General features: G+C 32.8%; 1 protein-coding gene across 8 annotated transcripts; it reads left to right on the forward strand.

Moving 5' to 3' along the window:
- The first annotated feature begins 44 nt into the window (after positions 1–44).
- On the forward strand, positions 45–14,127 carry LOC148598891 (uncharacterized). Of its 8 annotated transcripts, none has more exons than XM_088560419.1 (6): positions 49–140; positions 5,008–5,127; positions 6,953–8,979; positions 10,738–10,898; positions 11,639–11,728; positions 12,222–14,127. In XM_088560419.1, the coding sequence occupies exons 2-6, from the start codon at positions 5,011–5,013 to the stop codon at positions 13,997–13,999; spliced, it is 4,173 nt and encodes a 1,390-aa protein (XP_088416545.1). In that variant the 5' UTR covers positions 49–140; positions 5,008–5,010; the 3' UTR covers positions 14,000–14,127. The 8 variants fall into 8 exon arrangements, with proteins under 8 accessions (XP_088416547.1, XP_088416545.1, XP_088416549.1 ...); XM_088560422.1 differs by lacking the exon at positions 11,639–11,728 and adding an exon at positions 3,314–3,469 and having other exon boundaries at positions 63–140; XM_088560417.1 differs by having other exon boundaries at positions 69–140; positions 5,011–5,127.
- The last annotated feature ends 2,216 nt before the right edge of the window (positions 14,128–16,343 follow it).

The raw sequence follows: 16,343 nt of genomic DNA on the forward strand, positions 1-16,343 counted from the left end.
TTCCTAAGGGACGACATAAGAAAGAACTAAAAAAATTACCCAGCATTCATTGCGATGTAGGTAGTACGATTACAAATGTCCGCAACATGTGCAAATGCTTATTGGCGGTGAAAATGATGGGGTATTTGTGATATTTCCAGGTAATGTAAAGCAGTGACAGTGACAAGGTTCCTCTTTGATACATTTAATTAATGAAATCACCGCACAAAACAGGTATATCCTTCAATATACATTGAATCAAAGTCAATTATATTTTAAGGTATGTAGAAAGGGTTACAGTATTCACACTCCTACAAAATAATGACCAGCACGATATTGTCCCCCTTAAATACACCAACATAAACATGTTCTTTGCATTTATTGGATATTCGGTATCACTTGGTCATACCACTGATAATTAGACCAGAAAATTCTAACACAAGACACAAATTTCTCAATATAGTGTTTAACGTTAGATAATGTGAAAAAAGCATTTGCCTTAGTGATTTAGAAGTAGAACGTAGAATTTAGTAGGTTCTTTTTTTTTAAATTAAATGGATAAAAAAATATTCTAAATATTCCTAGTTATATCAGTACAAAACGTCAACAGCTCTTGGTTTGGCAAATAATTCATTTTTTTTAACACTACCCGAGTTAAGTTTTTTGATAATGTCAGAGGATTTCCAAGCAAGTAACTTCAGTATATTTGAAATGTTTTTTTAAGCGGTTGCTGCTCATCCACGCATTTGAGGAATTATCCACACTTTGGTTTAAATCAAAATTACATGGAATCGTGACGGAAACACTTCACTTACGTTAGTAGTGTAGAAATTGGGAGAAATTCATTTTATATAAAAGTTATTAAATCATATTTGATCTGACTGATGTAACAAATATCGATTAAAATTTAGCATTCAGAATTAAGACAAAATGCATATTTAAAAAACTTGAAAGACAATTTTAAACAAATATAATGAAAATTCCATGTGTCAGCACTGAAGTACTTATTTTGTGTTTTCGATAGGAACTGGCCAGTTCAAATTGTGTTTGCAAAAAAAAATATTTCAGATATTTTTTGCTTGTTTTTGTCGATAAAATAGATGGTATGTATATCACTTCCTTGTTGTTATGGGCTACCTAAAGGCTGTATGTTACACAACTTTTCATTGCTCGCAGGTATTTTTGGTTGTGAATTTCATCACAGTGTTTGAATGAAACAGCCTTTTGATAAAGGTTTCACATTGATACATAACATCAATTTTAAAGTCTGCAAAATGCAAAGGGAATGAAAAAAACTGTAAAAAATTATTTTCAACTAGATCAAACAAAGTGAACGAAAGGTCTAACAATATTAAAATTCACGTTGAACTGCAAAGGCTGAGGACGTGTCAATGATTTTGCTTAAGTTGAGACACTGAAACCCAACCTCAGAAATTTGATTTTCTATTTTCCATTCATTTTTTATTTCCCTATTCCCAACCTGAAGAATTTGGTCAATACAGCCATTTTCTAATATTTTTTTAGTTACAAATGACAACACTTCCAGTATTTATTTGCAATCACTAAATCCAAATGAGTATTCATATGTTTTTTTTCTCTGCAGAATACAACTTACAATTTCACTTCCAAGAAGAAATCTTAATTTCTAGAATTCTTTTTGTAAGTCAAATTTAAAAATTCTTCTGCAGAAAATATAATATTTAAATCTTTTTTTTTTGGTTTTAGTGTTTGAAATTCGTCTGGATACCTGTGAAATTTTAAGTCAGTTAGAAACTCAAAAGCTAACTTAACATGACAATTAATATCACAATGTTTGAGTACTTTTAATTCATATCAATATATATAATAAATGCATATTCATTAAAATGGAAAATATTTTCAACGAATCTCATTCTGATAAAAACTAAATAATAAAAATCACAATGAAACTGATTTAAAACTCTTGATAAAGGTTAAAAAAATTACTCATTATATCCCATTGATTTACTATCAGAACTCACCAGAATACATGATTTTGCTTCCTCGTTTTCAAAATTTTATGGGGGACAAACCCTCCAAAAGTTTTCTTGTCCTCTTCAAATTTGAGCAGGCTCAAATGGAATGTAGTGAAAACCCTGCTTTTTAGCATATGGGATATTAACGTCTTCGTCCAGGTTCCTGTTACCATTTTTTAAACATCTGGTAAATGTGTATGATGCATTGTCTGTGATACCAGACATCATAACTTCTGTGACTTGTTCTGTATTTGACCATCATAAAATCTGTCCATTTTCAATCATGGGGGCTTGCTTCCACTATATGCAGCCTGACTAATATATAACACCAATAGAAAACTGTCCAGTTTATTAAGTGTAATCACATTTTGCGAATCCATTAATAGTCGTACATTTGTGGTTCAGTTTGACAATATTTCTGTAACAAATCAGTGTTTTCATCACGATTCCAATTGTTATTAACGCAGATTGGATATGTGGATGAGGAGCCACTGCCTTTTTGTAGCAGGTGTTTTTACTCCATTTTAATGCTTCCTTAGAAAGAGATGTAATGTTTTGTTTAAAGAAAGTATGTCAAGTAGTTCATATTTAAAAGATTAAGACAGACGTATATACATTTAAGAGCAAGATTTGCTCTCTGATCAGTCCACACAAAAATTTTTTTTTACTGGTCATTCGGACCTGTAAAGCTTACTGTTTTACTGGACCGCATGAAGTTGTTCTGGTCGAAAAAACTTTTTTCATTTAAGGGATAAGAAATTGGTTATTTCAAGGTTCCTGAATATTCTCCTTTAATAGTGTTTAAGGTTTTGTTTAAGCTTTTGTGGTGATAAGTAAAAATTTGAAAAGATACATTCCAATATGTGTGTTTTATTTTTAAACCTTTGACATGTACATTTTTTGTACTAGTAGTGTCTGTGATGTCCAGTCATGAGATGTAGTTCCACAGAAAGTTTTAAGCTGAACTGTTCTAGTCTATATGTAATGATTCATGGGGATGAGAGAAGGCACATATTCCAGTCTTTTAGCAAAATAAATTTTCATTTGATTGTTGTTTTTTTCTGATTTTTACACATTGATTGTTTTATCTAAAATAACTTTGAAATGTGCTGATAGATTCCAAAAAAATTCTGTGTATGGAAATATTAATGGGACCAATTCAGTTTTCAAGAAGAAATTTTAATATATTAATAGAAACATTTATCAATTTCATAATTAGTATCAGCACTCTCTGGTCTTAATTAATCTTAACTGCTTTGTCGGGTACTGCACCGTCCGTATACCTTAGAAAGGACATTTTTCAACAGTTTCGTACACGACCGGCCATTTGTATTTTTCAGGGGAAACAACTCGATGACGGACGTACAATAAAACTCGAAAATGATGTTGGACTTTTGGTCCGGATATCGGAGCGATCTTTATTGAACCGGCAGCAATTTTATCGGATTTGACCGAAGGTCCGACGAGTTTTGTATAGACTGTCTTATAAAATACATGTACGTAATGTTGAGACAGGTCTAGGAGAAATACCCAATTTGTTTGCATGAAGAACAACAACAGAAATGCAACACAATTTTATGACCTGAAAACAAGCTCTATGTACTGCAGCTTTTTCATATTTGTTATTTTTAACACCAGATTGCTGTTAGTGGCAATATATATACAATGTATATATATCTAGATGTCATTCATAGATTGTTCTGGCAAAAGTTTATCTTAGCCCAATGTTGGACTCGATAATGTATGTCAACCAGAACTGCTGGATACAGAAGTTTCATACTTATTGGCCTGTAAATAACAAATTCTTCAGTTTGTTTAAAAAATATTTGCTTCAATGTGGTCTTACTGTGTACTAATCTCCTATTTCCTGGATCTAATGACTGGAAATTCACTGTATTTGCTTTCTCTTTACTTGCGGACTGTACATCCAATTGTCACGCTGCACACAATCAATTGGTAGTTTTTTTTCTTATTTAGTTTCCCTTTCTGCTAAGCCAGGAAAAGATCCTGGCTTCAATATTTCTGATAAGCTGGACCAAGATATATATTTATAGATTTTAAAATTGGAGCAAATATGGGACAAACTATCCATTTAAAAAAGGACATATATAATTTTCAAGGGGTGTGTCACATAGGCCCAAAAATGATATATCTGTTTCCTGCTACCCAACCTTCCCTATTTTTTGTGCCTACCCGTAACATTTTATAGAGATGAGTGTCACTAGTTGTTTTGTTTTCAGATTCCTAAACAAATTTCATACATAAACATATGGTAACTTAACAAGTTTGTGCTTCAAATTCCCCCCCCCCAAAAAAAAAAAAAAAAAAAGTATTCTTTTATGGATTATCTACAAACTGACCCCAGTGATATTGTTTGCCTTTTATTACCCCTGAAATAAGACTTTCCCAATATGTAAAATAAATTGCTGAAATATAATTCCAAATAAAGCAAACTATTTCCCAATTGGTAGTGGAAGGGTAGGATATGATATTTCTGTTCAAATTTACACAAACTACATGTAATTGTTAATTTCTGACATGCTCTACATTGTATATAATTAATCATTTTTACTACAAATTCAAGGTTTTGTAGGGCTTTTCCAAATTTCCTGATTTTAAGAATTAAAGCATTTTTCCCAATAAAAAGATGAGATACTTTTGACAAAGGCCAACAATATCACTGGACCCCCATTTCAATACCCTATTGGCATACTAAAACGTCTCCTTGTCGTCCATGTCTAAATAGGCCCTGTTGAAGAGAATGATAGGTTATTGCAATGGGGGTCAGTTTGTTTAGATAACCCATTGATTTTAATACCAATTTACTAATGTATCTACAGTATTCAATTCCAACTTGTGTCCAAATAATCTTTTTATTTACATGTATATGAGTATGTTTGTACATCAAAGGTGCATTTATTGTGTTTGAATTAATAATTTTTTACTTTTCTTTTTTTCTTTTTTCTAGTAAGAAGTTTTTTTCATATTTTTGTGATATACAACAGAAAAACAATCTTTTGCTCTTTTTTTTCAGAAGATGGTGGGCAACATGGAAGAAGTTTGCCTGATGTGTAGGGCTGTGGGTAAACAGAATAAGCTAAAGGTCTACCAGATCAACCTGCAAGAGGCCATCAAGCTCTGTGAAGATGATGCTGTAAGTCAGTGAATAATGAACTAATGTAAATCAAATGATTTGTACATGTACGACTTGCATCTTGAATACTTTCCCTCAACATTATTGAAAAACATTTGTTTGCCATATCATACAAATATTAAATTGATTTTGATCATGTCTCAGAATAGTGAAAAAGTCTAAAAAAGTAAAACTGATTTTTTGGCTTGTCCCAAGGGCAAGTTATACTGTCAAGATGGGTCATGGCAAGCACTTACAAATGTCAGTGTGGGAAACCATTTTTTTCCCAACTTGCCATTCTGGCTAGTGGAATATTGATCTTGCTAGCCAAATAGAAATTCAACCAGCCATATTTTTTGTTTTTTTTTTGTCTGTACTATCATCTGTTTTCTCTTGGATTTGACTATCTTCTGCCTTTCTTTTTCTTTCTTCAACTATCTTTTCATTTGTTTTTAAATTTATCAAAAACTTTTCCATTTTCGAATATTCCCTCCCATTGAAGTTTTTTATGTACAATAAGTACTCCATTTCTGAAGTCATATTAAAAATAAAATTATATTTCAACAGATTCATCATTATGAAAATATAAAATGTTTATCATTGCTTCTTGTTCATTTTTATTTTGACAATATACAAATAATTTAAGATAACATACATGTATCATAAATTACCAAGATAATTTCGTTTGAATACTGATTTGAGATTGGGACTGTCGCGTAGGTTTTGGCACATCCTGTTTAACGGAAATTAAAATGGCAGATCGTAAACAATGCTTTACATCAATAAAATTGATTTGACATATTAGATCTAAAGCTAAACTTCTTAAAATGTAGGGAACATGGTTTTAATGTATGTTGTTAAAGGATGTTTAACTAAATAACCTGTTGGCTGGTTAACTTTTTTTGGAACTCGCCAATCAAATGACTGTCGCCAGATTGATGACTGTAAGCTAATAAGAACTCGCCAAATTATGGATATACTCATATTTGGCGAGCTGGGGAGTGGTGGTTTCCCACACTGAAATGTTCATATACATATGTTTCTAACTACCCCAATTCAATTAGCCCAATATTGTGTACATAGTAGTTTTCAAGGATATCATATCAGATTTTCATCCCATATTCAGTCACTGGAGGCTAATGACATATATGTACATGTTGTACATGTATGAAATGTTAGCACTGGAAAGTTATTTATTATGTTTCACTTTCCAAGTAGAAAACTTGAATTTCTGAAAAGAGATTTGTTTAGTCTAGTTTGCATTGATGGTAGAAAAGTTGATTCTCATTTTGAACTTTTATCAAATTCATGTTGACACCTAAAATTTTAAAAGAATTATATAAGACTGAGTACTTTAACTTGATTTACACAATACACATTGGTAAATAATAAAAAGTATGAATTAGAAAATTATTAATCTTGTCAACATTCATCATTCATATACAAAAATGTACATGTATTTTGGATAAGGTGTTTTCTCATTGGGCCTATCAAATTTTAGTGTTTCAAGGTCACATTAAAGGCTTTAAACATTCTTTCCTAGGCTCAACTTAAAAAACTGAATATTTGGGGTGTAATGATTCTGCTCTGTTACAATCTGACACATATTGCAATTCTCATCTAATGATTTGATTCTTACTACAACTTTACAGGTACATGTATGTAGGTAACATTAGTGTTATTTCCAATGAAATTTCAACAAGTTATTAAAAAAATGAAATGACACATTGTGACGTCTATTTTACTGTCCAGATTACTATTTTTGGGCTAATTTGTCTATTTTGAAAATTAAATATGTTAACGGTGCTTGATTGACTTGATTTATATCTTTGCTGGTATTTTTTAGTGCAATTACCCAATTGGTTTGGACAAGGTTATAAAAAGACAGCTTAATGAGGTCACAGTTCCATCAAAAAGAAGGCTGCCAAATCGTCGACATTCACTCAGCCAAACAAAGCATCTTGGTGTTTTGCCAAGACCTCAGCCACCCAGTCTTTCATCACAAGCACCATTGAATGTTATAAGACCACAACCAGTTACACCATCACAGTTCATCAGACCTCGCCTTGATTTATCATCCTTAGAAATCAGTCCCAGATTGAAAGATTGTTCTTTTGAAAACAACAAAACCCATCCTCGGAGCTGCAAGATTTCTGCAGGTTTAAAAGAGAGTATAACTGGGTTTGTACCTGTGGAAAATTCACCAAAATCCATTGTAACTAGTTCATTTGTCAATAAGTCATCAGTTAGTGGCTTTGTTAAACCATCAAAAACTGAAGAGCCTGGTCGTATTTCACCAGAGCTTGTCCTCGCTGCTGTTTCAGCTCTCAATTCAAATCTACAGAAATCCACATCTAGTCTTTCATCCTCTTATAGTGTTCAACATTCAGCAGTTATTAATTCTTACGAACAATTAGTACCTGTTGTTAAAGGATCTTTTCTACATCGAGAAACAGAAAGTGCGTTTTCTTCAACAGATTCCATTGACAAACTCATTCCTCTTTCCGAAGTTACATGTGCGTCATCCATTGAAGTTCAAAAGACACTACTATCACTTGAATCTGAGATGGACATTGATACATCAGAGGTGACAGAAGTAATTGATATTCATATATGTCTTGATGAGCTTGAGAAAGGCATGAGTTACCAAGAAACAGATGAAACATCTGAAAAAATGCAAATGTTGGATTTAAGGAATGGGTCACCATTGAATACTGAGAACATACCATCTTCCCCATTTATTCCTGATAGGTCAAACCAGGCTGATACAAATAATGCCCAGATATCGGATGCCCACATAAAACCTTTGGGCAACAACAATACTACTGACAATGTCATATCGCAAGAAATTGAGGTAGAAACTTCTGCTGGTGAGGACTCTCAATTACTAGGTGAAGGCACAACTTATTTTGTTGTAGAGACAAACAAAAGAGGCAGGAAGAAACAACCTAAGATCAAAGATGGAAAAAAGAGTCTGAAGTGCAAATCTGACAAAACATCAGACAAACTTGCTAAGAACATATGCAATGATAATGCTGCAGACCAGGTTACAAAGAAAAATTCAATTGAAGTTGACAAGACTGACAAAAATAAACTATTACATAAACAACTTCCTTCGTTGGATGTTTTTAAATTTTTCCCTCAATGGCAGAATGAGGAGGCACTGTGCTGGTTGGATGTTGTTTTGTGCTTATTTGTTCACAGTAGAACAATCCGTGAGTTAGAATGCCAAGATGTCGACTTGTCGAAAACATTACTAGTAACTTTATTTAAGGCATACCATCAAGCTTGTCAACTGGTGAATAAGTTTCGTGAAAAAAACGTTAAACATCAGATAGAAGCAGCATCAAGGACAAGGTCTGGGAGGCTTTTTTCTGACCCAGATGATTCCGACTCAGATGATGTTGTTGAGTCTCCCAACACTGAACTTTTGAAAGATATGAGTCGAGTTAACCCTAATGCTATTAAAACTGGTGCTGGTCTGAATTGCTCAAAAGACTTTCTATCAATGCTCAATGCAGATGAGCAGACAAACTACAAGGATGCATTTACAATACTGAGGGACATACGAGAAAGCATTTGGAATAAGGTTCAGCCTAGATTACAATGTGTCAAGGGCAAAAATGACAGTCCTGTTTTAGCCATACCTTTACTTGTGAAAGACAGCATTCATGTAGAAAAGAGATTTGCAGTAACATACGACTTCCTGTTTTCATGCAGTTCCTGTGGATATAAACAAGTTGATCGTGACAGAAAAGTCTTACCAACATTTCCATCAACTACAGAAACATTCAGCATGAAAGAGCCTACATTCCTCCGTACCTGTTACAAGTGTAATTCACCTGACCAGAAAAGGGTGATGAAGTTTAACAAGTGAGTTGCCGAAAATATAAATAAAAAAAGAAAAAACAAAAAAAAAACATGCAGATAGATAAGTCGACATATTGACAAGTTTAAACTTGATTTGAATGATTGCTATAAATATCAATATACGTTCATGTAAAGATTTCTCCTATGGAATTTTGTAGCATTCACACATTTTTATTTAATTTAGTGGGAATTTTTTTAATAACCCAGAAATGAGGAAGTCTCAAATCTATTAGCTTAACCCTCATACCAGTACATGTACATTGTAACTTCATTATTATTAGCACTTCAGATAAGAATCATGCAAACCGTGATTCATGGTTTGAAAGCCTACATATTTAAAATGTTATAGTAAACAGAAATTAACATGTGGCTTCTCATACAACCCTTTTTCGTGGGGGATAAAAACTAAATAGAATGTACTGTAGCATTCAAAATTAAGGGAGATAACTCTGTAAATGACATTAAAATTTAATAGAAACTGTTTGATTTTCAATGTGGATTATTTCTGAAAAGAGCAGACAGATTAGAATGAATAATTATGCATTTCATCATATAGACCTATAAACAATTACACATGTAATATCAAAAATGAAAATGCGTAGCCTTTTTTGAGTTGTATCACATGTTACAGAATAATTTGCATGGTTCTTACAGAGACTACTACTTGAATCAAAATGGTGCTTTGATATGATAAAGTATATATACATGGAAACAAATTAATTAAAGAGAACCATTGTACAAATTTTCAACAAAAGATGAAATAGCCAGTTTTATAAAAGATCTTCTACATATACTTCTGCTACTACCAATATGATCAATATTCCTGAACAATATCATAGAGATATAATTAAATTACAACATGTTGGTGAAGTAACATCGAATAAGCAAAGAATCAATTTATGATTACATTTATGATATTAATATTAAGTACAACAACTTACACTTAAATGCATGAGCCATTGTGATGTGATTTACATTGTACATGTATACATTGAAATAACTAGGGCAGTCTTCATGAAAGTGCCGGACTAGTCCGGTAATATTTGCATTGATCCTATAGTTCCATTTTTACCATCGGACCGATTGTCTGGCAATTATTTCATACGACACCAGAATGATTTTCCTATTTGTAGGACGCGATTTGATTGGTCGCTCTGTAATATCATCCAATGAAATCGTACAATACTACATGCAAGTCAATATACATGGCGGTGCTGAGTGAAATATATAGGCAACCACCACATGAAAATGTAAACAAGCCATGTCTCTTTTCAATAATTTGAAATATCACATGTGATGATGCCCATTCTGGGAAAAAAATTTAGGACTGTAGCAATACACCCACATGTACATTAAACCTCAAGATACGATGCGTATTGTGATACAGGGGTGTTGATACAATACATTTTGATACCATAAATAACAGCATGTTGTTCTATATTTTTCTTCAAATGGAATTAAAAGATGTTCAATAGATGTAAAAATGATGAATTTTGTTGGAGCCAGGTTTCATTCTTGAGTCTGTAACTTTGGTATAAACTAAGATTGATGGCTTTTTCCTCACAAGACGTGCCTTCATTTAGTATTGAGTAGTTTTATCAATAGGTTGTAAAAAGTTCTATTTTGACCTCATGTTACAATGTACATGTACATCAATGTTGCAATAAATCATTTCATCTATAATAATGCATATTTTTGTTGTTATCTATTTGCGAAAATTTTAATGTTTTCTTTTCATTTCATTTTAATTCTTTTTTTCAGATTGCCTGGAGTTCTTTTGTTGCACTTTGCAGAGGGGTTACCACACAATAATTTCAAGAAATTGGAGTTCTGGCATAATGGACAGAAGTACACAGTCACTGGTTTTGTACAATATAGGAATGATCCTGACCATTTTGTAACCTGGATCAGAAGGTCTAAAGGTATGATAAAGCACTAATTAGACCCTAATATGCATACAAAAATGTATATCATCAATGCTGTTAGCTGAGGTTGATATGCATTTTTAGGGTCAGGGTTCTCAATAAGTGCCGGACTGGCGATTTTGCTGTCTACTTTGACATTGGCGCCAGCTATTTTGTTGCTCAAAAAAAAATTAGGTATCTTTTGGTAAATGAGGGCACCTCAATGGTGCCACCTACTTTTATTTTTCTTCCACCTACTTTAAAACTTATTGAGAACACTGAGGGTCTTTATGAATTTAAATTATTCACTGTTTACTAAAGAGAGAAGAATAGCTGTTTTAAGTGTTCTTTTAAAAAGATTTGGTCTTTGTGAACACTTTCACTAAGTAGTCTAAATTACAACATTTATCCTTTACATGTAAAATCTACATTTACATGTACTTGTAAATCTGGCATCTTGACTAGGTTTACATGTACATGCATGAATCAAATACCAAAGGGACTTTAAATTCCATATATTGAACTTAAGCAACCTAAAACATTTAGAATATCAGTTGTTTTGTGTTCCATAGATTATAGATACTTACATTTTTAGGAGAAAGGGAAACCATGATTGATTTTCACAGGTGTATATGTAATATGATACCTCTATTATCTACATTACCAGAATTTTTTTAAATTTTGGAAACTTTACATTTTGCACAGAATTTTAATTGAGCTTTAGAGAAACATGTACATTGTATATATTGTGTATACAGGTGGAAAAATGAATATAACTGAATTGGTGAGCGATAATAATGATAGTTGCCAATTGGATCACTATGTAGCTGACATGAGACACAAAAAGGGTAACTATAATGGCGTCCACATTGTTGTCAATATCATGAAGCAATTGTTGTCCAGCTGGTTTATTATCTTTAGAATTAAAGTTATTACTCTTTCTGTCTGTCTTTTTCAATGATAAAAAATGGATTTATAGTTTTAAACAAGAAACATAGAAAAATGCATGACTTTCTGTAACAAAGAAGTTTTTAAACAGCAATTATGTTACTAACTGAATACAATTTGATCTCCATGCATATAGAGGTGTCAGGTAAAACAATTTTGATGTTTAAAATATACATTTATGTATATATAGCAAACTTTGATTCAAGTAGAAACAGTAGATCCACGGCATTAATGGCAGTGGATGGAAATAAAAAGGAGAAAAGTTTAAGTGTACCTACTGGTGGGTAATTTTCTAAGTTTTGAAATGTTTAAGGTGGGAACAACATTCCTATTGACAAAATTTTTAAGATGCATGAAGATGTACTTTCCATTCTTGTATTTTCTTTATTTTAGATAACAGATGGATAGAGTTTGATGATCTCAAGTCACCAATCTGCCGGTTTGAGTCCAAACACCCTGAAGTTGATGCAAGTCAGATTCACATTGTAATGTGGGAATCATGTAAACAGGTTGAAGCTGAAAAAGAGTCAAGTCCGTTGATCCAAGCCAAAAATGTACAAGTTGTCTCTCCTAATGGGGCCTCTATCAGGGGAGATAACTTATTGAAAGACAATCAAGGACACTTTGAATGGTCTGATTCTTTGAAAAAGACTCTACTGGACCTTACAGAAAAGAAACAAATTGTAAAGTCTCACTCTGTTAGTAGAGTTGCAAGTACTGTCCACTGCAAAGACCCTGTATCCAAAATTCTGAAAACTGTATCACAAAATTCTCAGATCAGAAGTCATAAAAACGACTCTCAGAAAAATGATGATGACAGAAGTTCTGAACAAAGACGAGAAGCCTTGGCAAAGTTATGGAAACCTAAACCATCCTCGGTGACAAAGATTAATTCAGCAAAAGAGAAACGAATAAAGAAAGCTCAAAATCCTAACAAAAAGCAAGAAAAAGTTAACAAAGGAATTAAAAAATGTGACTTATATGAAATTTCTTCTCTGAATGCCTGTAGTAAGCAAAAGGAGATCAGAAACAATGAATGGAAGCCAGTTAACAAACTTCAGTTTAATGAGCAAAAATACTGTGGGTTATTGACTAATGGAAGAAAATCATCAGATTTATTATTCAAGGAAACTTCTGGTCACTATTCACAAACAAACAGTAGAATATCTTCAAATAAAGAAACTCCCATCAAATATGCACAGATGAACGGTAGAATGTCAGCAAAAGGAGAAACTGCTATCAAATATGCACAAAAGAACGGGAGAATGTCTTCAAGTAGAGAAAGTGCCATCCAAAAAAATGGAAGAAAATCTTCAAGTACTGAAACTGTCATTTACTATGCACAAAAAAATGGATCTTCTAAAACTGTCACTGTGAACAATGATATGTTATTTTCTAAAAAAACGTCTGTCAGTTCTGGAACCTCAACAGAACAATTTACATCCATAAAAAGAAGTAGAACAAAAGCCTTAACTAATGGTATTGACAGTAAAAACAGTCAAAAGTCTGGACAGGCAACACTTGCATTAGATCATGGATTACAAAATGGAGTTAACAGAAGTGATATGACTTTATCCACTAATACAAGTAGTAAAACGAAATATGGTGGTACTAAAGCCAAAACAACCGATACATGGAAAACAAATTATTCTGCGGCTATGAATATAAATGATGAAACAGACTCAATAGGAAGCTGCTGCTCCTCACGATCTTCTAGTGTTGCCAGCCAATATTCACTAGCTCCAAAGCCATTTTCAGGTTTCAGATCTAAGACTTTTTCTGGATATCCATCTGGTAGAAACACAAAAATGAATGAAGTACCAGCAAGCCTTTCCTTGTTTGCAAAAAGTACCAGCCTTGCAAGTGGTCCTTCAAAACGAAAAGCTTCAATTAACAATTTAATAACAGTAAAACGTTTGAAACCCCAGTTATCTCTTACAAACACTCCATTCTCTTCCGGTTTCAACACACCTTGTTATGGAAGCTCAGCTCGTTCTAGTCCAATGTTGCCACAAAGAGGGAAGGAAGGGGACATTCTCGAGGACTTGTACAGTGCTTTGGATCTTTTGCCACCACAGAAAGAGGGCAGCATTGACTTGTCGGCCATGGAAAGTGAAAGTTCAGGAGTTTGTCTGCAGTCAATGGATGACTTTCTTGATCAGATATTATAGTAAAGGGAAGTTTAAATATTTCTCTAGGGACTGTAAGTCTGAAAAGGGGGTTGGGGGTTCATGTTGAGTCATTCAATGGCTAAATTTGTTTGTTTAAAAAATAATAAAGTGGTTAGTTTCCACTGAAAGGTGAGTGTTCTTTTTTATTGGGCTGTGTGAAACTGAATGTCATTTCATTTATTTTCCTGTTTACTTGCGTACAAAAATATATAAACAAATTTTGATACTTTCTGAATATTGATTGTAAGTTCTTTTTCAGTTAAATTTATTAAATTTAGTTTCAAGGAAATAATGAAATTTGAGACAATTTTATGCCAGTATCATTAGTATTTAAAGGATATTGACATTTTGACTTAAGTTTCAAGCAGCCATAAATAACCTATAATTCTTTGATACAAGGAAGGTACACCTCAAAGTAATTGAACTTCAATATCTTGCATTCTTCTTCATGTATCTATGTCAGGATAGACAACCACATATATCCGAGTATAATCTGTGTCGTATGCAGTGGCGGATTCACGTTTAAAGGGACTTAGAACCCCCTTTTGTTCCAAATTTTTTATAATAAGATTTGTGCAAAATTATGGTATAAAAGAGCCTGCTGTAAACCCCTTATCTATATTTCCAGATCTGCCCCATCATCCATTATATTGTAGACAGGTTGATAATGCCTAGAGGTTGTTGTACTGAGGCATATCATACGAGATCATTTTGTTTGTTGTGTTTATCTCTAGCTTAATGACATGAATGAGTTAATGGGAGTATATGTTGAATGCATTATTACAAAAATGCATTTTTATTCATATAAAGTGCAATATTTTATGTAGTGATTCATGCATATGTATATTTTTTTCTGTGATTACTAAGTGTTTGTATTGTTAATTTTTTAAATTTTTTATCATTGTTAATTTTTCTCTATTTATTTTTCCAGCTACAACTTTGTACAACAGGCAATTTTAAAGCCAATCATATACATGTATGTTATGTCTTTGTAATAAATCCAGAAAATTGTACATGTAAGTTAGTCAAGTGAATGTGTACATGTAAGTAGCCTGACATAGCAGTTATATTGCCACAACGACTAGTGGATCTGCGAGTGGTTGTCATGGTTACTAGATTACAGACAGTTTGGAGAATCGAGCTGGAGCCAAACATTGCACGTCTGTCAGGAAGTATTATTTGACACTGGTTTCAGATTTCAGCCCCTAAGTCGAGTTTAAATCCATTATTAAAAGGAAGGAAAATATGATTTATTTTGCCCCCAGTGAACTTACCCCAACATAACTAATGGGAACTGGTCATCAATCACTCATTGGTCGTATATTGCTATTAACAGAACGCTATCAGTCTTTACTCATCAAAATCATCAATCAATCTGTAGGAAGTTTGATCGATGAGTGTTTAATAACAGAACTAATCAAGCCATTACTATTTAAATTGTGACAGATAACTGGTCAATGATCAGTTTGATTGAGTAGTTATGGAATTGTATGTAGAATTCACATTTAAACAATATATAATACATATACATGTATATTTTATCCCAAGTTAGACTACATCTACTTTAATTTAACTCACTTAGAGATCAGCCCACTTCAAATCTAAAGCCCTTGAGTTTGAACCCTTTGGAGTCCTTTGACAGTGTTTATGTTTTGTGCAATATCATGTCTTCTTGCATGTCTACATATGCCCAACCTTCCTGTAAAATTTAATTTGGGCTTACTTAAAACTGTCTGACAGACTCCAATATAATCGTGTAAATTATGTATAGGGCTGGGGAGGTTTATTAAGCAAGTTTGATGCTTGCAAAGGGATCTTATTCAGTATAGAGGAAATTCTTATAGTTCTAGGGACTGTTTATTTGACTTTCTAGATTTTTACGAAATTTTCATTTTGTACTTGTCCACTTAGCAATTATAAAATGAAGAATATATGAAATTTTCAAGAAATCTGAATCCAGGGTCAGTGCTATTGTTTTATATATTAATTGATCTTGAAGGTGTCATGATCGTCAGAAATCTAAATTGTTAGAAATTTTATATGCGATTTTAAAAATGAAGTGTCCAGTTACGGGTGTTAGCAGCTTTTAGCAGTTTTATATGGATGTGCATAAATTGGGATGCTTGATTTTGCAGTTCTATGCAACAAGAAAAGAATACATAGCCATTATTTGAAACTTTAAAGGATACTGAGGATCTCTTACTAGCTATTTCCAGATGAACTTGCTTATAAAAAGAGAAAACCGATTTCTTATGGCAAAAGTGAAAATGTCAAAAAAAAAGATGTATGATGTGTATTGTGCCGTGAAAATAGTTGTCGGTCGTCGTAGGTGCCAGGTAAACAA

Source organism: Perna viridis, chromosome 14, assembly GCF_037379345.1.
Source record: "Perna viridis isolate PV_CMFRI_1.1 ecotype Kerala chromosome 14, ASM3737934v1, whole genome shotgun sequence".
Lineage (NCBI taxonomy): Eukaryota > Metazoa > Mollusca > Bivalvia > Mytilida > Mytilidae > Perna > Perna viridis.

Coding starts and splice junctions, on each gene's coding strand:
- LOC148598891 (XM_088560419.1), top strand. CDS start 5,011: ATGGTGGGCAACATGGAAGAAGTTTGCCTGATGTGTAGGGCTGTGGGT. Junction 8,980..10,737: donor AGGGTGATGAAGTTTAACAA/GTGAGTTGCCGA, acceptor TCTTTTTTTCAG/ATTGCCTGGAGTTCTTTTGT. Junction 10,899..11,638: donor CTGGATCAGAAGGTCTAAAG/GTATGATAAAGC, acceptor TTGTGTATACAG/GTGGAAAAATGAATATAACT.